At 43.0% G+C, this 26,490-nt stretch overlaps 1 protein-coding gene across 2 annotated transcripts in view; it reads right to left on the bottom strand.

Moving 5' to 3' along the window:
* Window positions 1-26,490, bottom strand: part of PPP1R1A (protein phosphatase 1 regulatory inhibitor subunit 1A) — a 542,291-nt gene that overhangs the window by 170,282 nt on the left and 345,519 nt on the right. The window contains exon 3 of one of the 2 annotated variants that reach the window (XM_069653205.1): window positions 5,014-5,051. The exons of the other annotated variant lie outside the window; for it this stretch is intronic. Coding sequence (XP_069509306.1) covers window positions 5,014-5,051 — 38 coding nt within the window. The remainder of the gene's footprint in view (window positions 1-5,013; window positions 5,052-26,490) is intronic. 2 annotated transcript variants of the gene reach the window in all.

Here is a 26,490-nt window from a genome sequence, read left to right as displayed (position 1 = left end):
GAAGAGCCCATGTTAAACATTATTATCTCCTCTTTTTGGGCTTTGCTAAATGGGCAGGCTATTCCGTCTATTACTGCTGAGATAAATGCAGTCTCAGAATCAGTTTGGGCAGAGAATTCTGAAATCTGTACATGACTTATTCTGTTAGAAATGTTATACTTTGTACATATTGCGAGAGCTCCTGTTGGAGTACGCCCATAGAGGTGGAGGATATTAGGAAAGTCATTAAATCAAGTAAACAGTCCCGAGTCCCTCGTCCAAATGGGCTCACTAATAACACTCTGAAGGCTGACCCTGTTTTATGCGCTAATATCCTCTCTGTTCTATTTAAAAGCATAACTCTATCTGGCAGGTTCCCTCTATCATGGCACTCGGCCTGAGTCGTCCCTATTCATAAGAGAGGTGTGAGGTGAGAACCTAAGAGCTACCACCCTATATCCTTGCTGGATACTGACGGTCCTCTGCAGCAATGGGAACCTCGGTTGGGCGACTTAATACATTTCAGACAGGCTTTCCCTGTGGTCATTCAACAAATATTAATGGCTGTGTACTGAGGTCAATCCAGGAATTTGCCCGGGTGGATAAGGACAAGCATACATACATGGCACCAACATATCTCTCATTAACCTTCAACCGTGTTGATCGGAATAGATTATGGTGGACATGACACTCCTGGGTGATACAGCGGGGGCTATTGAAACTGATCATGATGTTTCATGAAAATTCAGGCATTCGAGTAAGGTTGAATTGATCTGGGGATATGTCGAGAATTTTTCCAACTAACATAGGGCTTAGGCAGGGGTGCGTTATTTGGCCCCTGCCTTTTTAACTTGTACGCATTAGATGTACAAGAGTTCTTACTTTCTGCTGCATTTGTTTTGCCTACATTTGGAAAGGAAACGGACATATGGATGGTCTATGCAGATTACTTCCTTCTCTTGGACAGTACTAGGGTAGGTTTGCAGAGATTGCTGACGGCTTTGGAAATCTGTGCCGACAGCAACCATCTTGTAATTACTCCTAATAAGAACACAATCCTGAGATTGTTGAGGGGAAGGAAGAAATCTGTTGAGAGTTGGGTTCTTGGCTAATGTCAGAATTAAAAGATCCTTAAGGTGTATTTACCTAGGTGTTTACATTAATGCAAATTCATTGAGAACGGGCTTGAACATCAACTTGATCCAAAAAGCAAACTGCCTTATGAGCCAGTTAGTGAAGTTCGACAGAACGTTCGGACAATTTTCAATTAGGCTTGCTATCTCCTTTTATGAGGGAAAGATTGTCCCATTTATGGGCTATAGGATTGTGGAATGAAGGGATGTTTAAAACTCTTGACCTTGTGGAAACTGCCATCTGGAGACGTGTTCTCACACTATCTAAATCAGTTCTGCTTGTGGCAATTAGGTATGAGCTGGGCTTACTCTCCTTAAGAGCAAGAGTTAGTTGGAGAATGCTGGCCCTGTATAAGGCCCTTATGAACCCTTTGGAAGGATCAATCTACGGTATAGTGAAGATTGGATTGGAAACAGATTAGTTTCTTTTGGAAGGTGTGCAATTAAGGTATTTAACTCGTTTAAAGAATTGTTGTGAAAGATTCCTGGGTGAAATGAACATGGATCAGGTGGACCTCTTTATGACCTTGGACAGGGTTAAGGAGGCTGTCTATAACCATGATTGGGTAGGCACAATAGATTCTTTCAATGCCTATCCATCTATAGCTCATTTAGCGCAGGAACATAAAAAGAAAGAGGGCATGTACTCCCTTATTTAAACCTGTTTCCAAGAAAATATTTAGCGTCCTCCTGCTGAGATTTAGACTTAATGTTTTACCGACCAGAGAAATACTCTTGGGATGGGGGAAGATTAACCAGTCAGATGCACGTTGCAGATTTGGCAAAATTGACAGTGACCAAGAAAACTTAAAACATCTAGTTCTCTACTGTACTGCCTTGAATGTTCAAAGAATGGCTTATCTGGGCAAATGACTTTTGAGCATTGACTGGTTAAATGACGATAAGTGCCTATACTATGAAAATATGAAGGATGAATTGTCAGTAGTGGGGTTTTTAAACTCACTACAGCGGAATATAATGCACTATTTACCCTTTTTATTTACTATGCACTTTTGGATTAATTCATTTTTTTTTCTCTTTTCACAATGGCATTTTTTTTAAACGTGTTACAGTGAATTTATTGATGTAATAATTGAGCAATGTAAAGAATGTGTGGCTTTTAAGTTTTTCTAAAAATGTTTTATCCTTTAATCTGTGAAATGTAATGAATCATGGTTTTTCTTTTTTAACTGTGTTGAATTGTAAAGGTTTCTGTAAACCGTTCACAATAAAAAAAGAAAATCAATCTGAGGCCAATAGCACCCACACAGCCTTTAGCTAAGGCTTTCCTTGAATATAGCTGGTCAGATGGCACAGCGAGGTCGATAAACGAGCACTAAATATTGTGGGTAACAAGCAGCGCTCAGATACCTGAGGGTTCGTAGTGCTATATAAATGCATATTATTATTGCTAATTGGCGATTAGTGGGGGGAGGATTGATGTGCTCCGGCAGAAGGTGGTTGCTGCATGCTTCTTTCCAGTGAGAAGTCACTGTACATGCATTGTGTTCCCATGATCCCGAGTTACTCGTTCAGCTCTTAAACTATCCCATGGGAAGTTTTGGGGACCCTTGGGAGCGTGTGCATAATTTACAGCATTGGTGCTGATTACATGCTGCATGGAGCAATTGGACACAGCCTCAGATCTTAAAGACTACCTAATGCAAGCCAATACTTTACTACTGATTACACTGTACTATCCACCAGAGCTCTCAGGAGACATTGTAATTGCCAGCACGATTTCTATAGCAGCGTGCTCGAGTTCACCCATAAAGCAATGGAGCATTTTGCTTCAGAAAGAACAAACATTGCTTAACTTTAGACTACAACATACCTGACCACGCAATCACTAAAATAAGAAGAGATCTGTAGGAAAATCGAATTGTGGCTCCTAAATCTGAAAGTTGTGTTTATTTAACAATGTTTAATTCATAAACAAGCAAACAGACTAAGGCTTCTAGTGAACAGCCTGAAAATGGTGCCCTGCTCTGTCTTGGATTGAAGACGATTACTCATTTTTAAAGCATCGAAGAAAACATAAATGCCTTCCACCGTGGCCTCCATATTTGAGCTATTTTTCCCATTGGGACTTCAATCATGCATTATTGGAATTATGTTAGCAAAGTGCTCCTTAGACACAATGGGCCTGATTACGAGTTTGGAGGTACCCATGCCGTTTTTAGCGGCATGCCTACCTCCAAACTCAGGTCCGGGTCTGGATCCCGCAAAAGGGGACTTACCAGGCTATTCCAACCTTGGAGGGCCCGGTAATTCCCTCTCGCGGGACCCGGTACATCCCCATTCCCATTTGAGCCCCCATAGGGCTCATTGGGAATGGGGAGGATGCTAACAACGGGGCCCTTTAATGACAGGCCCATTGTTAGCATCCTGAACTGCTAGCAGGTCCCACTCTGCACATCTGGTGTCACTAGGCGTCCAGAGCGGGACTCGCTGCAGACCTCGGAATGTGGCGGCACGGAATGAACGGGGCCGGTCCCTTACCGGCACCGTTCATACCGTGGCCGCCAGCCTCCTAATGAGGGCCAATGTGATAATTCTGCTTCTCTTAGTGGTGCCATCTTCTAACATTGCTCTGATATTACAACTTGCCCTGCCTCTTTGGCTACGTTTCAGTGCTTCTATGAACTAACTGGTGGCTCTCCTTTGTCATGTTTAGAGCACGAGGAGTATCACTGATGTGACAGAACCTTAAGTGCTCATACAATTTGAAAAAGCTGCGAGGGGATCTCAGTTGGGCATGCACCAACCAGGGATTCCAGTTTTCCTCTTTCTGCTGCTTAATAAACAATTTAAAGGAGGTTACCGTCATCTACATGGAAGACTAATTCCGCATGGAATGAGTGTGACTTTAGTCTCCAGTTTGAACATGAGAACATGGAACACCACACACGTGTGGAAATATGGATAATCAAGAGAAGAATAGTGGGTTTAGCTCGGCCCTACCTAGGCTCTGGCTGGTGGGCCATTACTGGCCCTTTACGCCCCCCTGAGCGGCGGTGATTGCTGCATTATAAAGTGAGTACAAAAGGGATGTGGACAAATAAATACAACCAGCATCAAGTGATGTGAAAATCCCATCATCTTTCCAGGGTACAGTTAAACAAACATGCACCAAATATTTCCTGTGAGTGATGTATTTTTTCCCTTGCACTTGGAATGTCCAATTCTTAGTGTCTCACTCAATGAATGCCCTACACAGGGTACTAGAAAATGTAGGGTTTATTTGAATTACATTAGCCCACTTCCTGAAGGTAATTGCAGTGACCTGCCGAAGACCTTTACTCATCTGTTCTCAAAAGTCGATACATGTCAAAGTTGTTAGGAGATATTTGTCTCAATTAGATGTTTGACTCTCTTAAATCATGTTTGCTAAAGATGCCCAATAACTGGCCGCAGCCTCCTACAATCAAAATGGTGGGTCTTTTAAAAGACGCAATCCACAATAAAACAAGATTACATGTAGTTTGCTTCACAGATGAGTATAGTGTTTTTCCAGTGATTATCAAAAGGCTTCTAATCTGCTCACCGAGAGTGGAAATAAATTTGCACTTTTTTGGCTTATCCATGCTAATCCTAGATAAAGGACACCAAAGCAATAATCTATTGATGCATTGATTGCTGAACGTCTTGCCATCTGTTGAAGGGAATCCTGGCCATCTATCACCAGTACAAAGAAGCTTTATGTGACATGAAAACTAAATGCATGTGTTCAGTCTTGAAAGACTGAGTCTGACATCAGAAATTCCAGTCTGCAAGGGCCAGCTATTGTTTCTTTCACCTGTCGTGGTTAGCGTATCCCAAGTCACCCGTCCCCAGGCTTACTATTTTTACAGAGAACACATGAAGCATTGCTATTCTAAGCAAACAGGAGTAGGCTTACCTTGAGAAATGGGTTGAGCATTCTGTCTTCATCGATTTCTGAGTAGAGAAAAGAGGATTGACAAATTGAATTTTTTTCCGGCAGGCCTTCCCAATTGCTAGAATGTATGAATGGAACTTATTTCTGATATCACGGTTTAAGACATCTTGGATCACCTGAATTATTTTTTTTAGACTCCACTTTTCAAATGGTCACTGTTGTGTCCTGGCAAGGACACAGTTAACGGAATTTCCGAGCTCCGTAACAAGAGGCACCAGCCAATGGCGATGCACGAGGTTAGCACATGCGCGTCAGAGTTATCCCGTGCACAGGCAGTTGCCGGAACGAACAATAAAGAAAGGTTAGAACGTTCTCTGGTTCCATGTCCTTAGACCCTCTGCACTGGAGTTAACCTTCCAGTTCCCTCCGGTACTTTTGGAACCGCTGCATGTCATTTCTCACATGAAGGACAGGACAATGGCAACGAGGATTGGATAACTCTAAGGCGCATGTCTTCGCGCATCGCCATTGGCTGGCGCCTCTTGTGACGGAGCTCTGACGCTCCGTTAAATGTGTACATTTGCAAAATAAGATAGTTGGGAAATCATATTTTCCACATCGAGTCCATCCCACGTTCTGCATTTCCCAATCTCATATTGTTCGTGAATCTCTATATCCAACTCTGCTGTAATAAGCAAATGTTCACACATGTACTGTCATCGTGCCACGAGCATTCAAGCGCTTACACCACTGTCAGTTGGAGCATTACTCTTGCTGCTGTTCTAGCACTACACAATACTGTACAGAACATTAGGTGAAATTCCTCAATATCAAAGTGGCAAAAGTTATGCAATATATGTGGGTATTGAATTGTCTATGTCTTTACATTGATGAACATTACTCGAATAGAGCTAAATTGCTCAGAACATCGGTTGATTGATTGCAGCTTGTGTGCAGTCTGGTATAAGGTGGAACTGACTAAAGCTTCAGAATTAAATAGATGAATCAATAACAATTATGAGAAAAGATTGCTGAGTCAGTACATGTTTCTTCATGCATCCTGGTGGATTTTTCGTCATCCTTCAGATTTGTTTCTCTTTGTTCTCTAATCTTTGTGCTTCTCTCTTCAGTTGAAAAAATAAATATAATTTTAGGTCAGTTAATGTATTGATATGGAAGATGTACGGTGAGATAGAGAAGCTGGTTTATACAATAAATGCTTGGCTGTGTGATTGCGAGGTCACAACTTCAAATCCCTGAAAGGCCTGTCATCTTTCAAAATGGAGGAATAATGCTGTAAAATGTGCCAAGATAAGTGCTTTGCATACATAGCTCTCAACTCACACGCTTTTGTCGGGTGTCACCCGCCTTGTAAAGGGCTGACTCACCCGCCAAGCCTCCTGCACGCCCATTCTTTTCAATGGGCGTCTCAACCACCAAAAACAAAATCGGGTGATTTCACCCGCCTTTGCAACAGAAATGGTTGAGAGCTATGTGCATACAATAAATGATTAGACCTATTATCTTTGTATATATGATTTGTAAACAAGACTCATTAAAAAAACATTCATCAAATATAGTCATTCAGAACATTTTCGGTGACAGTTGTATATGTTTCTATGCTAATTATCAAAGCCTTTTACTATATAAGAAACAAGAACATGAAATAAGCAATAATACCCGATCCGGTGGGCCAGATTGAGTGGTAACTGCTTGAAGCCCAACTTACAAACCCGAGCGCAGCAAGGGCCTTAACGATCAGCACTGGTGCCTTTACCACCCGATCCGGCCCACATGATCGAGTATTATTACTATTAGCAACCAGGTTTTCCAATCCGCTTACCGGGGTGCTGTTAGCAATGTATTTTGTATGAATGAAAGTGATGCCTTGTGGTGTCCCATTCATTCATACAAAATACTTAACTAAGATGGCTGCAGTGGAGCTGGAAAACAGAGGCTCCAAGCAGAGCCCCTCTTCCGATTCCATGGCGGCCCTGGAGGTTGGAGCAGTGGGGGCGGTTGAGTTGCCACGAAAAGAATAAGGTGAGTGGGGTAGGAGGGCAGGGAGGGGAGGGAACGGTTGCTGAGGGAAGCGTGAGGGGAAGATGGCGGGTGGGGGAGCAGCCATCAGATTGCTTGGAACATGGGCTTGGATTTTGAAATTGTGAGATTGTGAGTGCTAATTCAAAATATTACCTGTATGTTTTTAACATCTGAGATCGCTTTTAATAAGTGTTTTGGCTTGGCACACCCGGAATCACACTGTAGCAACCGGGTGGGGGAAGCCAAACAATCAGGTTTCTCGGATCGAGGGCTGAATCCCACAATCCATGCCCTTATTCCAAGCAATCTGATGGCTGATCCCTTGCCCCGCCATTGTTCTCTCACTCTCCCCTCCCCTTGGTCATTTTCATTTCTTTTGTTAGTTTGCCAGAATCCAGAGCAAATAAATAACCGCAGTGACACTCTTTGGAACCAGACTAAGATTGCACTGTTCATGTGCATATATGTGTATGACTGGGATGGGCCTGGGAATGTGATCCCAGCATTGATTCAAAAGAGCAAAAGTTATTTTCGTTTTGGGGGCGAGGTCATAGTGATTGCAGATTATTGCTTTTGGGGTGTAGTGAATTTAGCATATTGTTCTATGATAGTGCGATGATGTTTTTGTTTTTGGCAAGAGTGGTTCTAGTGTGGTTACAGGTTGGATTGCATGCTCTTTATGTTTTTTGGCGTGCTTCTCACAATGGGGGCAGAGGTTAGGTTTTGTGGGTCTGATGCATGCACTTCATATGGAATTGTTGGTGTTATCTGTCTGTAGTTCAATGGTTGCATGCACCAGCTATGAATGACCATGAATGATTTAGAACCATGGTGCTCCTCAGAAGCCACACACCTTCTCTGGCCCTGAAAGCTGCCTTCATCAGTCACGGCGCATGGAGGGTCTAGACCTCAGGTGTGGCTGCAGATGTTCCCCCTGGAAGTGGGTGGAGCAGTGGGTGTTAGCATAGGGCACAGTGAGTCAATCCTCTGGGTACAGTAGCAGGTGCTCATTCAAGGGACCGTACTAACCTCAGTTGAGGGCTTTGTAGCAGGTCCACCCAGCAGTCTCTCACATATGTGATGGGAAATGCTAATGGCCTGAAATATAACCCTAATTCGGGTGGAATTGGCATAACAAAGCCAGTGCAATAGGTTCCACGCACGTGCCTTCAATGCATTACGTTGCAACGTGACCTGTGATGCACCTACGTTGACACATAGGGAGCAATGTTATCGTTTTTTTAAAGTATTTTTCAATTTGTTCGAAATACAAAAGTAAGTCGAATATGACATGTAGCCAGCCCATCAGTGCTTTTAAGGTACCTGAATAAGTGTTGTATAATACAAATTAACTGGCATCTTTAATGGTACATCGTTTGTCTCTGTAACCACAGCTTGAATATGGTGCAGGACTCCAAGAATCTATTAAAGTGACTAACTGTTATTGGCACAGGGGACAAGCAGGTGAAATTTCCAGAAACTTTGAGAATTCGGATTCCCAGAATCTTGCACGGGTTGCATACCTTCTGGTCTGTGTCCTTCCTACCAGCTCCTATTCCCTGCATACTGCTCCATTTGTTAAACGTGTAAGGATGGCACTCTGGCCATTATTTACGCCATCTCCACTTGTCCCATACTATCCAGCCTTTTAATGCTCACCTTTCTTCTTCCCAAGCCCTGTCTTCTCAGATTCCTAACAGTTTGGTCCAGCTTCCTACTACTGACTGTTGTAGTGTTTTTGCCTCCATCAAGAACACCATTCATTTCGAACTTCTGATGTTTGCCACCCAGTCTCACCAACGAAAGGCAGCCAAATTTACTACCCGCTGTTTCTGTTACAGAACGTACAGAGCCTGATACCAAAACCTTGAAGCGATTAAGTTGCCATTTCTTTATCAGGGTCATGTATTTTCTCGGCTGTGCCTGGACAACACTCTTTGGTTCTGTTCATAATGACATATGTTCTGTCTTTGATTCTGTAAACTAGTGTCAATGCAACCACACTACTGGTTATTGCCTTGCCCTTCTGTTTAGCACCCATTATGGTTGTCTGACATACATCTGATTATATAATGGATGTCTTATAGATGTTGTGGCACACAGTCTAGATGAATTAGTACCTACAGGCTCAGAAAGAAATGTAATTGTGATGAAGCCATAATGAACAATGGATTATCAGACATGTCATGAAATAGAGAGAATATGTCCTAAAACCATGGAAGAAAGGCTATGGCTTCTGTATACTGCTTAGCCTGAAAAGTCCATGGTAGGGTCAACAAACAAGCTATCCGTGATGTTAAAAACATTAGTCCATGCATGTATCTCTGACACAACCAGCTTGCCATGGGGAGACCTTCAATGAGGTCCTTGCCTATTCCCACAAACTATTAGAATATCTCCTACAGTACTTAATACCGTGCCCGACAACTGTTCCTGCTGTCACCTCATCCTAGAGTGCAGCCATGATTGAGTTTCTCCTGGAGTCATGTCCATTAACAAGTCAGATATTATCATGGTTGTGATATCTTTCTATGTTTCTTTCTCGTCAACAGACTTCTGAAACATACATGTAGTGATCCTAGGCCTCCCCAAATAAAGTCCATCAATCTTTTGAGTGACTATCTACTGCAGTGGACTAAGACTGCCATACTACATGTCCTCAAAGAACATGTCTCTGTAAGAGACACATTATATACATTTTCACTGATACATCTAGACCTCTCATCTGCTGACAGTACCATCCTCTTCCAACCAATTACTCATCTGCTGACAATATCACCCTCTTCCAACCAATTACTCATCTGCTGACAATACCACCCTCTTCCATCCTCTTCCAACCAATTACTCATCTGCTGACAATACCACCCTCTTCCATCCTCTTCCACCCAATTACTCATCTGCTGACAATACCATCCTCTTCCAACCAATTACTCATCTGCTGACAATACCATCCTCTTCCAACCAATTACTCATCTGCTGACAATACCACCCTCTTCCATCCTCTTCCAACCAATTACTCATCTGCTGACAATACCATCCTCGTCCAACCAATTACTCATCTGCTGGCAATGCCATCCTCTTCCAACTACTTAAAAAGGTTATGAGAATTGAAGTGTTACCGTTGAAATATCTGTGATATTCCTAGTCTAACAACACCCAACAATTACACATGCCTGTTTTTCTCTTCTCTCTCTTTACATCACCTGTGGTGCTTTTCTGGCCTCCCTCAAGGCCAATGGGTGCTAATGACACAAAGGTAATGCTAAAGTTACAATACAACACCATGGACTGTCATCAGTTCACTCACTAATAACATGGTAAACAGGCATGTATGGAAGACAACCTGCTGTACCTTAATGGCGCAAAACTATAAATAGTAACCATGTGACCTTTGGACCATTGCCTTATATCACTGGAAGGGCAGCAGACTCTGGGGCCTCCCATTTCCCCAAGCAGAATATCCAGAAGCTGGCCTTCAACGCCTTTCTGACCTCAGGGCATAAAGTACAAGCTGTGAGTAAATAAATATTTTGCCAATTGTGCATTGTGAAAAGGATAATGCACATGCAAAAAGATGTTGAACTTTCACTGTTCTTCTAAACATGCATAGCGTAGTCCAAGCAATGTTTTAAGCAGTAATGTTTTAATTATTTAACATACATTCTTTAGCATGAATGTTGTTTAGTAGCCCACTGAGTTCCCACTAATCTAGATTTGTGTCCAGTGTCTGCAAATCTACAAGTAAGAATACATTAACATAATTGTATCTATAAGAAAAGGCAGACAGTGTAGTCTGCATGCCTCAATTAAAAGATGGTGTCGGTCACACCTGGTACGCCACCACGGTAATACATGAAAACAAACAAAAGGACAGAACCGTGCAGCGACCATACTCATAGAATTTATTCCATGCATCGCTTTTGTGGACCTTCGTTCCAGTGGGAGTGAATTCCTATAATACCATAACTATCTTCTTATGACATCCTCTGATATTTACAACTGTGGATTCCTCCGAATGCGGTCCGGGCACAGTTGTGTCCATTGTTTGTTTTTTATATATATTATTGTATCTATCTATTATTTGAAACATATCAATGATGATACTGTATTAATACATAGAAATGCAAATGTTGCCCTCGCCCAAGACAAAGCGTTGTTCTGTTATGTTATTGGAATTCATACTGCACTCTGCCACCATTTGCTTGGTCTCCAGGTGCTGTATAAGTACTGAAAGAGCTGGGGTATTTTTGAGGTCAGTGGGGATAGAATTAAAATGAAAGATAGCTTTTGTGTTAATGTGTGCAGAGCAGAAATACCCTGAGGTTAGTTTCTAGGTGTTCAATGGCAAGAGCATAAAGCGGTTTGAGTCCAAAGGGGAGCCTAATGTGCCTGGGGTGTTGGGGTGCCTTGGCCTGAGGTGTGGTATGTAAGATGGCTGTAGTGCTCTGACGTTTGATGTATGCTGTATGGGGTGTTCAATTGCCATATGCTGATGGCTCATTTGGTAAGCTGGTTGTGTGCAAGGACATAGAATTTGGGGCATGTTATTGTAGAGAACAGTCTGATGCCTCAATAGGCCAACACGTCTGAATTACATATAGCAATTATAGCACGGCATGGGCCAGGCATTAACATGTCATGAAAGTCATTACAGCACATTAAAATTAGTAGATACAAATGAAATAGTCCTTCGAACTTGATGTGCTACCCATGGTTTTACCAATCACCTCTTGAAGACAGTTCCCATTTCACATTTTCACATTGCCACTGTCAGACTCTCTGTCTCTGTCTGTCTTTCTCTGTCTCTGTCACCCGTTCTGTATCTCTCTCTCACTCTATCACTCTCACTTTCTCATTCTTTCCCATGTCACCCTTTATTTTACCCTATATGCAACAAGGTTCTGGGACTTTGCAATTGAGGGAACTGGGCAGTCTGAAGACTCCACTCATTATCATATAGGTAGGCAAGAACATTCCGAAAATCTTCTCCAAAGCCCACTGAAATATTCAAGTGCATGTGCCAGTTATTGCAATGTCCCTCAGAGCATTGGACGACATTTGTGATTGGGTTGTCAGGGGATCACGGCAGGGGCCAGAACCCATGGTTGTTTGTTTGAGATCTCTGCCCTAGTGTCTCCCACCAGCATTTAAACCGTTTCACAGAGTGTGCAAAGTCACATGTCAAAATGAAATTTACTGCACCCCCAACCACCACCCCTCACCTGGTTCTGAGTCTGTTCATTAACTTCAATTTCAGAATGACGCAGAATCCCTGTATAAATATGTAATCTGGTTTCCTCAAAGTGTGGGGTGCACAATCCCTTGGCCTAAAGGAGCGCTTTAATTTCACGAAGGTGAGCGAAGCATGATTTCAGTCAAATATACCTAATCTCACCCCTTTTTAAGAAATGCTCTTTGCCTGAGTTCCTTGGAAGCCTTTATACCAGGGAAAGAGTGGATATTAGTATTAGTCTGTCTGTAGGAGGTGCCCTTCCAGAGATATGGATGGGCTCTCAGGGATTATTATAAACACAAGGTTTGATCCCACACAGGGGTCTTCTGGAGCTAGGAAGAAACCACCACAACCATCAACAGCTATTTTCACTACAAAATATGGAAGAAGGAGAAGAGGGCTACCTTTCTGGATCAACGTGGGGATGATTGATTTGTACACTAATGTTCACATTTTTACACAATTTGATATGATTTCTGGGACGAGTGTCAAAAATTGAGCAATAGTACTTTTGAAGCTCGTGCCAAAATCTACAAAAATAGAAATGTTTTTTCCATGTGAGTTCCTCATGTTTGCATAAGCATGTTCTCCCTTCACGTAACATGCAGGTTTTCCATGGGTTTCAACTTGCCCTTGCCTGACAATTGCTGTCCCAGCCTATCTGCATATGACCCTCTTTCTTTTGAAAGACTAGCCTGACGTGGTCTCCAGGTTTACCCTTTTCTCTTCAGTACCTTTTCCCTTTTGTCTGCCCATATTCTGCTTTCTAGTGATGAGTTTGCCCTTCATTGTCTCCAGCTTTTCTCTTGCAAATTCAGTACCATGTTTCCCTTTTTCCTGTGCATGCTCTGCCCACTTGTGAAATGCAGGCCCTTCAGGGGCTCCAGTATGGGTCTTTTACAGAGATAACTCTGCTGTCTTTAGCCTGACGCTGTGAGGTGCAGTCTGTGCAATGTTAGGGTCTACCACTGATGTCTGAATCGGATACTCTCTTAGTGAAGATTGAACTGGTGTGGCTCATGTTGTATCCGTTCTTTTTGAGTGAAACTTGCCCTGCCTGCAAACCTTGATGTACCCACTATGTGTGAGTGAAACTTGCCTTGTTGTGGTCGTTGCTGTATCTTTTCTGGCCGAGGGAAGCTTGCTCTGATGTGCCCCTATGACCAATTTGTGCTGTGTGAGTGAAGCTTGCACTTTTGCATGCTGGATTTGTTCTGTGGAAGTGTAGCTTTTTAAAATGTTGGATTTGCCACAAAAGGGCGATGGAGAAGACTCTGCAGGGATGGATGTGTCTGATAATCCGATATTGTCATGAATCAAATCAACAATGAGTAGTTGAAATGTACGATTAGAAGATCGTATTACCTATGGATGACCGCCTTAACGCTGGTAATAAAGCAGTATTATAGTACTCTCACTTACAGCATCCCTACCTAAATCAAAACAACCAAGATTGCGAGAACGCCATGCAGAGGATCAGGCTCTCAAATTAGAGCTCGTGTAGACGTGTATCCGTAATGTGGGTAAGGATGAACGTTCTACTTAAAATTATTGTCATGGCACAGGATACACGTCATATTACAAAGCACAGACTTCAACAAAGGCCAATACGTTCCAAAATGTCTCAATTAGTACAGATGCCCCAAAATTCCCACTGATTCCTATATGATCAAAAACCAATAAAAGTAAATCGGATGGAGCTTCTCAGAATAGGAGGGACGTTCTCTGAATCCATGCTATCATATTCAATGTAAATTCACTCCAGTACACGAAATCGCACTGTCTTCTTTACTGACTCTATTTTCCAGAATGCATTCCTCTTCACTCAGGGCAGAATCCTACAAGACAACCTGCTCCAGAGTGTACTCTTCTCACTTACCCAGCTATCTTTTGATGGACTACATGCTCAAGAACTCACTCCTCCTCACTCTGAGCAAACACCCTAATAAATACATATTCCATAATGCACTTGCACTCGGGAATGACAGCCAGAACATCTCTGCTCATGTGTTCTTACTGTTACCAGTTTCAATGGTTGAAGGTTGAGCTAAAGCACAGGAATGGGGCGACCGCTGATTACAAGACACATTCATATGAGTGAGGCAGCCATTCTCGAGGCCAATGGCCAGGTGACTTCTGTATGTTTTGGAAATAGACACACTGAACCAGCACTGCAAACGGATGCTCTATTTGCCGACCTGGGGCCAGAATACAGAAATGTTGCCACGCGCAAGTGCAAAGTTTGCACGGTATTAGCACTAGGGTAAAGTTTGCCCTATTTTAAAAAATATTGGCACACATTATAACACCATTGCACCTCGACAAGTGCAGTTTGGCATGTTAAAAGCAGCAGGGCTAAAATTGCCCTAGTGCTAAAAAGATATATGTTTGATGCATTTTTGCATCTGGGTAAAGTTTGCCCTAGTGCTAATACAATTCTGTATTAGCACTAGGGCAAACTTTGCCCTGGTGAAAAAAGGTTGTAAAAGTGCATCTTTTTTGCACTACCTCAATTTTTGGCTTGGTGCTTTTAATATGCCAATCTACACTTGTCGAGGTGCAATGTTTTTTTAATGTGTCCCAGTGTTTTTAAAAATAGGTCAAACTTTGCCCTAGTGCTAATACTGTGCACACGTTGCACTTACACTGGTGCAAAGTTTCTGTAATCTGGCCCCTGATGTGAATGATTTTAGTTTTGGGGCATTCCAGAGGCACTTGCCAGCATTTTATGTTTCCTTTAGTCCAGCCGCAGTACTGCCACACATTTAAAACAGGGCAAGTGATTTACTACTAGGGTAATCAATGCAAAACACATTTTCTATCAATGAATGTTGTGTTCATATTAGTGCTAGCTCTAGGGAAGCATTGCCCTGATGCAGAAATGCATTGTGATGTGGGTAGCCAGCATTCGGGCCGGTGTTTTCCAGCAGTAGTGCAGCGCTGTGAGTTGTGGTCAGTTTGTGCACCCAGCAAGATTAGGATTAGTACTTGGTCGGGTATTGTTGAAAGAGACATCTTTGTTTGAGGGGGCATTGTGAAATGACATTGGGATCGAGTTCCAGACAGGGGGCCGGGGTCTCTGACATGAGAAAGATTGCTTGCAGGTCCTCTCTTTGCAGCCGAGTTGTGATACGAGCTGGTTGGTCAATTTGCTGTACAAGGAGAATGTGTTACCGGATATGTGGCGCTTAGCCACCAGGTACGCTGGTGTGCTACACATGGCTGCTTTGCAGATGATGTATGGAGTCTTCAACAGTATCCTGTCCTGGAGATGAAGCCAGTGTAGTTCACGTAGGATGGTGCTGATTCGGTCAAATTTCCACACACCGGTAATATGGAATTCAGCTGTGTGGTGTACTGTTTCTAGGGGAGCCAAGTGAGCTGCTGGTAGCCCCATCGGGAGGGCATCTCCCCCATAGCGTGCAAAGCTACAAGGGCACCCACTATGGTCTGAAAGTCATGCAGCAGGATGACGAGTTTGTTTGGGTAGAGATTTGGTGCCAGGCCGTTTGGGCCTTCCTGGCTATGTGTCTCTGGAAGGATAGGCTGTTGTAGATGTGGAAGCCTAAGGATTTTTCTGCATCCAAGCATTGTGGCTCAAATAGGTGCTTTGAAAGCATTAAAAGCATATTTATTTTTCACTAGGAGAATGTTTGCCCTAGTGCTAATTGCACTTGCACCGGTGCAACATTTCTGTATTATCGCATGCAGAATGTTATTGACCTCACCTCAGTCGATCAGAATGTTAGCCTGTAGTCAATAACTACTGGCATTGCCTTTATTCTAAACATTCTTTCTTCAAAAGCAGACAGGGAAACAGCAATGCAATGTGTAGGCAAGATATATTCCTATCTGGGAGGACATGTATTTTACTGAAACATGATATTTAACAATTAGAAGAGAAAGCTTTCACTTTCTTCTAGAGAAACATTTTACTTTTACCTGACACTGAATGTATGTCCATGTTCAACCAAGTTTGCACATAAACTGCTTAACTAATAAAGACAATCTTGTTATTTAAATACAAACTAAAACACATTTAATTGCTAACTCAGTTTGTCTAACTTTACTCATTTTAAAGTATCATTTTCTATTCACCACCAAAAGTCCAAAACGCGGATTTCTGGTACCACTATATGGTAATCGCCATAAATACCTCAGCAGGGTTCATTATCGCGTGGGACATTCACACTTCCCCAATGTATAACCCTCAGGAGATTAACCCGTGATAATGACCACTCCCTCGGTTTATGGCCTATTTAATGCCCAGATATGAAATGTCTGCCAGAAAACAAAAGCTTTGTTTGGTCTAACTAGATAATGGGGATACGTGCATTTGATAAGCAGTATACTGGCCACCTTAAATCCCAGAAATATTTTAGTGTTCACTACAATAGTAATAGGAAGTAAAATACCTCCAACAAAAAATAGAAAACAATGGACCAGATAGGGGTCTGCCCATTTGCTTGCACCTACACAGCTCCTCAGATATGTTCGGATAAGTGGTACCAGCAAAGCCCTGCCATAGGAAGGAGCTTGGATATTAGTGTGCGTGATGATAGAAATGCAAAAAGCAAAGATAAACAATAATATATCTGTTTAGAGAGCTAAAATATGCTTTTAACGACATAAAAAAATGTCCAATTTGGGAGTATGAATTATATTTTACTCTCTGAACATGTATAACATTACCATCTACCATTACCGGTCTATTGTATGCTGAAGGATTGCGTGAAACTCTCCCCCTCAGCACTGCGAGCTGAACGCAGCTCTTGCTGAGACCTCGGGCTTCCTGGAGGAGGCGGAGCCGAGCGACGTCACGTGACTGAACACGTGACATCTTTGGGACTCATATTGAGCCGAGAGCCGCCCGTGCGGGGTGTCTATTGTATGCTGAAGGATTGCGTGAAACTCTCCCCCTCAGCACTGCGAGCTGAACGCAGCTCTTGCTGAGACCTCGGGCTTCCTGGAGGAGGCGGAGCCGAGCGACGTCACGTGACTGAACACGTGACATCTTTGGGACTCATATTGAGCCGAGAGCCGCCCGTGCGGGGTGTCTATTGTATGCTGAAGGATTGCGTGAAACTCTCCCCCTCAGCACTGCGAGCTGAACGCAGCTCTTGCTGAGACCTCGGGCTTCCTGGAGGAGGCGGAGCCGAGCGACGTCACGTGACTGAACACGTGACATCTTTGGGACTCATATTGAGCCGAGAGCCGCCCGTGCGGGGTGTCTATTGTATGCTGAAGGATTGCGTGAAACTCTCCCCCTCAGCACTGCGAGCTGAACGCAGCTCTTGCTGAGACCTCGGGCTTCCTGGAGGAGGCGGAGCCGAGCGACGTCACGTGACTGAACACGTGACATCTTTGGGACTCATATTGAGCCGAGAGCCGCCCGTGCGGGGTGTCTATTGTATGCTGAAGGATTGCGTGAAACTCTCCCCCTCAGCACTGCGAGCTGAACGCAGCTCTTGCTGAGACCTCGGGCTTCCTGGAGGAGGCGGAGCCGAGCAACGTCACGTGACTGAACACGTGACATCTTTGGGACTCATATTGAGCCGAGAGCCGCCCGTGCGGGGTGTCTATTGTATGCTGAAGGATTGCGTGAAACTCTCCCCCTCAGCACTGCGAGCTGAACGCAGCTCTTGCTGAGACCTCGGGCTTCCTGGAGGAGGCGGAGCCGAGCGACGTCACGTGACTGAACACGTGACATCTTTGGGACTCATATTGAGCCGAGAGCCGCCCGTGCGGGGTGTCTATTGTATGCTGAAGGATTGCGTGAAACTCTCCCCCTCAGCACTGCGAGCTGAACGCAGCTCTTGCTGAGACCTCGGGCTTCCTGGAGGAGGCGGAGCCGAGCGACGTCACGTGACTGAACACGTGACATCTTTGGGACTCATATTGAGCCGAGAGCCGCCCGTGCGGGGTGTCTATTGTATGCTGAAGGATTGCGTGAAACTCTCCCCCTCAGCACTGCGAGCTGAACGCAGCTCTTGCTGAGACCTCGGGCTTCCTGGAGGAGGCGGAGCCGAGCGACGTCACGTGACTGAACACGTGACATCTTTGGGACTCATATTGAGCCGAGAGCCACCCTTGCGGCGTTAAGCCCGGCCGAGTAAAGCCCACTGGCTGTTATGCGGCTGTTTGGCGCGTGGGTGCATTAGCTACCAAGCCTCACTGCAGAACGTGAAGGATAAGGTAAGCCTGACCGCACAATTAAGTACTATCTATCGGCCTAGTTTAGGGGAGTCTGTGGAAGATTACAATCTCCTTCGATCCTTACTAGGAACTAATAACCTTCTACATAGACCCTCTAACCTGAATTATACGCATTTATTGCTGAACGACTTGCCATTGTTAAAGATTGGCTCTCCCGGCTTACTACTTTTACTTTCTCCCTCGCTACTCTTCGGAGCCTAAATGCCGCCTAAAGCACGCGGGGCAAAAGCGCCCTATAATTTACGGAAAGGCAGAACTAATCATCCTTATATACCTACTAACAATCCTAACGGTGGGGACAGTTTGAAATCGCCAGCTAACGTTAAAGGCACCATCCCTGAGCTATTTAACAAAAAAAAAAACTTGCCTGAATGTACTGACGAACATACGGAGGTGATACTTCGAACTGAACAGAACGCAAGCCGACCACTGGATGCTACATCCTTTGACGATATTGACAATAATTCGTTATTGGATTTATGCCTGTCCATACAAAAATCTATGGCCCCTCCTCCTAATTTAGGAGAATTAGGGATTATCGAGATGGGGACTGCCAAGAAAGCTGCAAGTATAATAGTGGAGGCTCAAGTGCTACAACCTGCCAATTCCCCTCAGAGAACTTTATGTTCTGGGCGACTGTCTGAATCACCAAATCTACTGATCGACTTAGAGGAGCCAGAGCAAAGTAAGGCCGACCAACCCAGTGAACTTTCACAGTCAAACTCTGCAGCTATTACTGAGATACAGGCGTACTTATCCTCTCTCCAATTTGCCCTAAAAATTCTCCTAAAACTATGCGGTAGAATACACGTGAATACAATTCTACAGCTGAATCTCCCCGTTCCAGACTTAGATTATGAAGTAGGTCAAGTAGAGATAAAGGAGCCTCAGATTCCATCTAGCCCAATTAATGTCGAGGGGAACGAACATCCGACAAATGAAGGAAATGCTCGCCTGACTAAGAAACAGCGTAGAATGGCGAAAAGAGCAGCCTTAAGAAATGTTCCGGTAGAGGTGGCCTCTCCTCTACCAAATACAGCAATTCCACAACAGAAAGCTAAAAAGGCTAGAAAAAGGGCTCTTAAAAGAAAGAAAAACCGAAATAAAGGTCCGGGTACACTCACCAGCTGGATATTGACGGAAAAATCCAAAGAAATTTCCGCAGTGAGCAATGCTAGTCAAGACTCTATTCTTACAGAAAATCATTCAATTGACAATCAGTTTTCCACCCCTCAAAGGAATAATCCTAATAATACATTTGAAAGCATGGAAACTGATAGGGATACACCGGCCCTAACAAAGGAAGAGAATAGAGAAGAAAATAGGATTTGCATTGTGAAGAACTTGAATCAGCAATGTCGTGGCAAATGGCTTCCTCGGACAGGCATGCTCGAGAAACTTCACCTAATACCTCAATTAAGAGTCATTAGATCTGAGGATTTCTCATTTGTTGAGCCTTTATGTACCACTAACCCTAATGTTACAGCGCTGCATTGTACGGTCCTGGCCTCAGCTCAGCTGATCCGTAAGCATAAAGTCAATTTAGCGCTAGTAGGATTGGGGGTAGATGTGAATCCTGACGATGTAGACCCTCTGATCAAAGAAGCTCTCGAGTCTACTAAAACTGACACTAAAACTAAGCCACCTCCTCTTGCTGGGACTAAAGTCCAAATGAGTGACATTCAGAACACTCTAAAATGGCTCGCAGAGGCTTTGCCCACGGTCATAAATCAACCCTGAACTTGCTCATTACTATCCTGGAATACCAGGGGTTTCAAGCATATTACCGCAACTAATGGCTCGTTACCTTTCATTATGAATTATACCTTTTTTCTGCTGCAGGAAACTTGGCTAACCGCCCCAATTATAATAGATGGGTATAAATTGTACCACACTCTTGCCAAAAAAGGCCAAAAGGGAAGACCTTTTGGGGGGTTGTTGATCGGTGTAAGTAAAACTATTGCATCCAGTGAAATTATTAACGATCAGGAGGATAACATTAAAGCGGTGGAGGTGATTATACCGTTCAAAAAAAGTCAGACGAAACTCTTGTTGGTCAATGTTTATAATCCATATGATGCATCAATGAGTGATCAAATACAAGATAGACTACATGATTTACTCACTAAGTGGACGAATGAACACCAAAATAATTTTTTTGTTATTGCTGGAGATTTCAATTGCGCCATTAAAGGGGATGGTGGTACATCTAATAACAAGTATTTACACCCGTATCCCCTCATGCTTCAGAATTATAGCGATAAAGAAGGGGAGAAGTGGTTATGTTTTATGAAGAGCTGGGACCTGGAATGTCTAAACGGTCGAACTATGAGCGACCGCCCAGGACATTATACTTGGAAAGCAGGTACCGCCCGCCGCACTCTTGATTATTGTTTCACTAGCCCGGAGGTGGCTTCCCTGGTTAATGATATGGAAATAATAGACAATGACTGGAGTGATCATAGAGGCCTGATTTTAAGTCTGAAATGTGATCCTGTATCTCCTTCAACAATAGCTATAGGAAGTGTGCTGGTTAATCATGCTGGTTCACGATTATTATGGTCTGAGAAAAATATAGCTAAAGCATGTCAAGATTGTGGTGAATGGGATGCTGATTATCACACTATGTTTGTTAACCTCTCAATAGAACAACTCGAAGGGTGGATTTATAGCTTTACGGGTAAATATGCTACCAAAAAATCATTACTTGTTATTAGAGAACAGGGCTCGATTGAGGTTTATGACAAAACAATTCGTGATGCTAAGCGTACTCTGAGAGGGGAGATACGTAGAATCAGATCCCACTCCCATCTAATTACGGATACACATACTAAGATCAGAAAGATAAAAAATAGGTATAGGACATGGTTAAAGCACTGGAACAGATCGAAACAATTAGTAAACTGGCAAAAAACTGTGAAGACTATTTGCTCGAGAAATCCCCGGAACATCTGGCCACTTCTAGGAGAAGCTAGGGGAAGCAGGGTAACTCCCCAAATAAACCCGATTGATGCGGAGGAATGGGCTAATTTTTTGGAAACGCGTAATGGTATGACAGCAGCTAACCCCGGAACTCTTCCAACCATCTCTTTAGTTCCAAAGCCGTTTCCTATTTCCCTAGAAGACCTGATAGGTAAGATTACTAAACTTAAATCCTCCCGAGCCCCGGGGCCTAACGGTCTCTCTAATTTACTTATGAAGAGTAACCCAGTTTTCTGGGCTAACCTTCTGAAAATCCTCTTTGAAAAAGTCTTAAAAGAGGGAGTAATACCTGAGACCTGGCAAAGAGCAATTTTAGTGCCTATTTTTAAGAAAGGCAATAGATCTGATCCTGCCAATTACCGTTTGTTATCTATGTTAGATTGCTCTGGTAAATTATTTGCCTCCTTACTGTTACAGAAATTACAATCTTGGACTGAAACGGAAGGGATTCTGGACCGCTTTCAAAGCGGATTCAGATTTGGCTACTCTACCACTCACAATCTTTTCATCATGAACAGCCTTAGAGATAAAGCCCTACTCCCTAATAATCCGCCACTGTATGCCTTATATATAGATTTTAAGGCAGCGTTTGATATGGTTAATAGAGAGAAGCTATGGAGGAAGCTTAGGGGCCTGGCGTGCCCTGAAGGCTTGCTCCATTATCTGCAACTCTTACACCATAACACCACAGTCCAGTTGAGGCTTGACGGAAGTGGATCTACAACTAGGGTGATAAAGCAAACAAGAGGGGTGAAACAAGGCTGTGTCACCGCACCCATGCTATACAATTTGTTTGTCTCCGATATTCCAAAATGTATCAGAGAGGTGAGTAACTGCCCTCCCAAAGTTGGCTCCCAACACTGCTTAATCCTGGCGTACGCAGATGATGTGGTTATTTTTGACCACACATTTAGTGGCATCCTACGCTCGGCCGAGCGACTTTGGGAGTATGCGGAGGAGAATGAACTCACAATTAATCACACGAAAACAGAGTTGATCCTATACAGTCATGGCAAAGTGAGCCGCCCCAGAATGACTATAAGAGGTCTGGAAATTCAATATACCCATAGCTATAAATACCTGGGAGTTGAATTCGACTCTAAGGGAAATTCCCAATCATGTGTACAAGCCCGCAAAACAAAAGCAGCGCAACTTACCTCTATGATATATCAGTTCACTCGTAAGAAGAGTGGATATTCCATGTGGGCAGCCCGCCAACTTTATGTCCAGTGCCTGATACCCATGGTAATCTATGGACTGGAAGCCCTTGTTAACCTTAATTTGGACTGGCTGCAGAAACTGGAAGGACGTTTTTGGCGAAAGCTGCTGGGATTGCCACCGGGAATACCAATGGCTATACTAAGATTATAGCTAGGTTTACCCTCTCTAAAAGCTCTGGTCTTGAAGAAAAGAGCCGAGGTCTATATTAAGATGCACACTAACCCGATTAATCCCCTTTTGATAACCGTGAAAGAAGAAATCGACAGGAATAAGCAGGCCCGTTTTGCGAGAGAAATGAAAGCTCTATTTAAGGCGATAGAATGGATCCCTAACTGGGAAGACAATTTTATAAATCTAAAGTCCCAAATGGCAGAACGACTTAAAATTTGGGACTGGCAAGACAATTTTAGTCATCTTGCGAGTCTTCCTAGCTACGGATTTATAACTCATGTTCTATATACCTTCAGGAGAGCACAAGGATATCTCAATCTTTGCCCCTCGGTTAATTTAAGATGCTTCCTATTACTCCTACGTATCAACCATCTACCAGTCTTAGCGGTGTTGGGCCCTGAACGGGCCATTTCTAAAACAGAGCGTTTTTGCAGGGTATGTAAAAATAAAGACTTACCTGAAACTGCAAGACACGTTCTCACACTATGCCCTAGATTGGGATTAACTTACATAAACATTATAGCAGATTCGTACACAATCTCGACCATATTAAGTCCAAAGACTTCTGGATAGCATGTAGCAACACTCTGAATCCTAGCCTACATTTGGCCTTATATAGGGTATGGTATACAGTTAAGGGAATACTAGAAATTTGAAGGCTAGCTTACTCTCCTTGCATCAATAAATAATAAATGCGCCTTCACATGCAATCACATGAAACTGCACGAAAGTTAACTTCTGGCTATAACCTGTGACATTTTTTTTTTAATAAGAATGAATATGAACATGATCTTAAATGTGTTTTTTTCTTTTTTCTTTTCTTCATTTTAATGATGAATTGCTGTTTAAAAATATTGCTGTTTAATAATTCCAAAAAATTGTTTTCTTTAGATTTTTCTTTAGACTTATGTGTAAAGTTTTTGTTTTTAAAAAACTGTATCACATTAAAATAAATAAATAAATAAATTACCAATTTTAAAAAAAATTGGCAGTAAAATACTGCCACTTCAAATTGTTACCTGGAGCCCTGCCAATTGGGCAAATGATATAACACATGATCCACCCAAGACTTCAATGGAGGTATTCCTCAAACGCATGTATTAGCCAGTACAAGAATGAGATGTTTGTGCTAATTGAGATGAAAGCTACCACACAAGGCAATGACACGAACATCTGACTTTAGTTTGTTTTATTTTAATATAGAGTTAATTGAGGTTGGTGAAACAGCAAGGTTTCCTTGTAATACATGTCCACATTAATATGAGTGATCCCTCATAGAAACCTATCATCATAAAAGGACTGGCAACAGTGATAAATACATTTTACGGTGTTTGCAGCTTATATCCAATCTTATATTCAAAGAATTGTACTCAACTTGCTGTCAATATGTTTAGAATCAGTCTTGCTTAGACAACATGGGGAGGATTACATGCCAGACACCTCCAGACAGGAATACATTTAGCAGTGGTGGTAATTGGTGATTCTCCACCTGACTATGAATGTTAATTTGAACCCACTGTGGTGTCCTGTTGAACCTCCTCTGGGAAAGGAGCGATTACCGCTAGTAGTAATACCAGTATTTATAATGGAGATAATACCTCCAAGCATATGCCGGAGGTATTGCTGCTTTATGGGTTTAAGACCTCATAGGCAGGCACACGGATATTTAAATGTTTTTAAATAGCAAGCCCCTCGTTTACTTTTAAGTATTGCTACGGCCCTCATAGGTTGCCATGTACTATTCATATAAGTTTCACAATCTATAGCATGGTTCTACAAGGGCTTTGAAAACAATCAATGAAATGCTATTCTTTCTTTTGGGTTTCCAAGAGACATATGACATAAGACAGTGCAGTATATGCAGTATATATTTTTAAATGTTTAAAACAATCCCACCTGAGCTTTGTTAAACTTAGCATTTTATTAAGTCCTAGTAAGGGTTGGGGGAAGGTTAGAATAAAGAAACGCCCGTGCCACTCTCCTGTAGGTCCTTGCCAGGTCCTAGAAATACATTGGAGCCTCGCTCTCCCTGGTCCTAACTCACATTAGACATAGAAAAAAATGGTAAATATATATGGGGGCAGGGTGTATGTGTACAGTATCTGGACCAGAGACAGTGGCCGGCACGCATTTGAATCTTGAAGTTTGTGGTGATATTTGGGACTCTAGTGTAGAAGTGGAGCCAAATACCCTCACTCAAAGCTCTACCCCTGTGCTGCCTATATGTTGGGAGCCTGAAGGTGAGACAAGAGCAGTACCAGTGAAAATACCAATACTGAGAAGAATCGTGGAAGTGAGGTGTCCATTGAGAAAGCCATATATGCACTCATAACAATATGAAGCAATTTGAATGAAATTCTGGAAGAAGCGTGAAAACTGAGCAAAAGAGCAGATTGGTGATGTCATGCAAAGCAGGGCTGATGCACACAGAAGAGATGCAGAGGCGAGAGAACATGCATTCTATAAAGATCCAAGAAGGATGAGTTAGAGATGAGCAACATTTCGGGCTCGAGATTAAGATGTTCATGCTACAGAAATGAGGAAGTAAACGCTGTCATTTTACAATTGTACAGATACAGTAATGCAAGTAGCCAAAGTATTATTAAAGGCAAGCTACATAGGGAATTGATTGTGGCAATGCACCACCGTATATGCATAGGAGTGTATGGACTATGGACAGGGCTTTAAGTGGGGTAAGAAATCAAGGGGGCCCTAATTTGGAGGTGTGGCTTTTGGGTGGGGCGTGGCCTAAAAAGTACGCAAATCGTAAGGTCTGCACACGAATATATATATATAACTGTAATATATTAAATATATAGCAGTTATATATATTTGTGTGCAGACCTTATGGCTTGCTTAGTTTTCAGGCTATCTTTTTAAACATTTCCGGTTTATAAAAGATGGCTTTCAAAGTACACTATTCAAGCCATCTTTTATAAACCTCAAAAAATGTCGAGGAATACCCAGGCTCGCCGAGGGTTAAAGACGCCTCGGCGACCTGGGGAAACAAAGGGACAGTAACTGCCTCTGGTGACCCCTCGTGCGAGGGGTCACCAAAGGCAGTTACTATGACTGACAGAAGTGGCAGCCTGGCACAGCATCGCTGTGGTTGGCTGCCACTTCTGTCAGCTAGCCTGATTTCATGTCAGGCGCATCTCCCATGGGATATTGCATCCCGCCAATGTTGAGGGGGACCAGGTGTGGGCCCCGGCAGGGTCCTGGCTCAGCCCCAATTTTTAGAGACTGCCGGGGCCCGGCCCTGACAGGCTCCGGCCTACTTAAAGCACTGACTATGGATGATTCCACAATGCACTTTAGCAGAGCAGAACCCAGCAAATAGACAGACTTTTTCAGTGTGTCGCAATTAGAAATCAAAACTTAATAAAGAAGGTGAATTCAAGAAAGACTTGGCTGGCCCAGCACCAGGAAATCAAGGCCACTGTGAGCCTGAATGTTCAAGCGGTAGTTACAAAACGTGTGAAAAGAACAAAACCCCTGTCTACGGTGAAGAGCAAGAACATTAAAAACATTAGAGGTTCATCATTTAATAGTATTTCAAATACAGAAAAGCTCTGAAACATGGTCTGCAGTCACATGGTCGGATGAAAATAGATACTGGGTTGAGCTGTATC

This window comes from Ambystoma mexicanum, chromosome 3q (genome assembly GCF_040938575.1).
Source record: "Ambystoma mexicanum isolate Mex_15411 chromosome 3q, UKY_AmexF1_1, whole genome shotgun sequence".
NCBI lineage: Eukaryota > Metazoa > Chordata > Amphibia > Caudata > Ambystomatidae > Ambystoma > Ambystoma mexicanum.
This window is presented reverse-complemented; position numbering and strand designations above follow the sequence as displayed.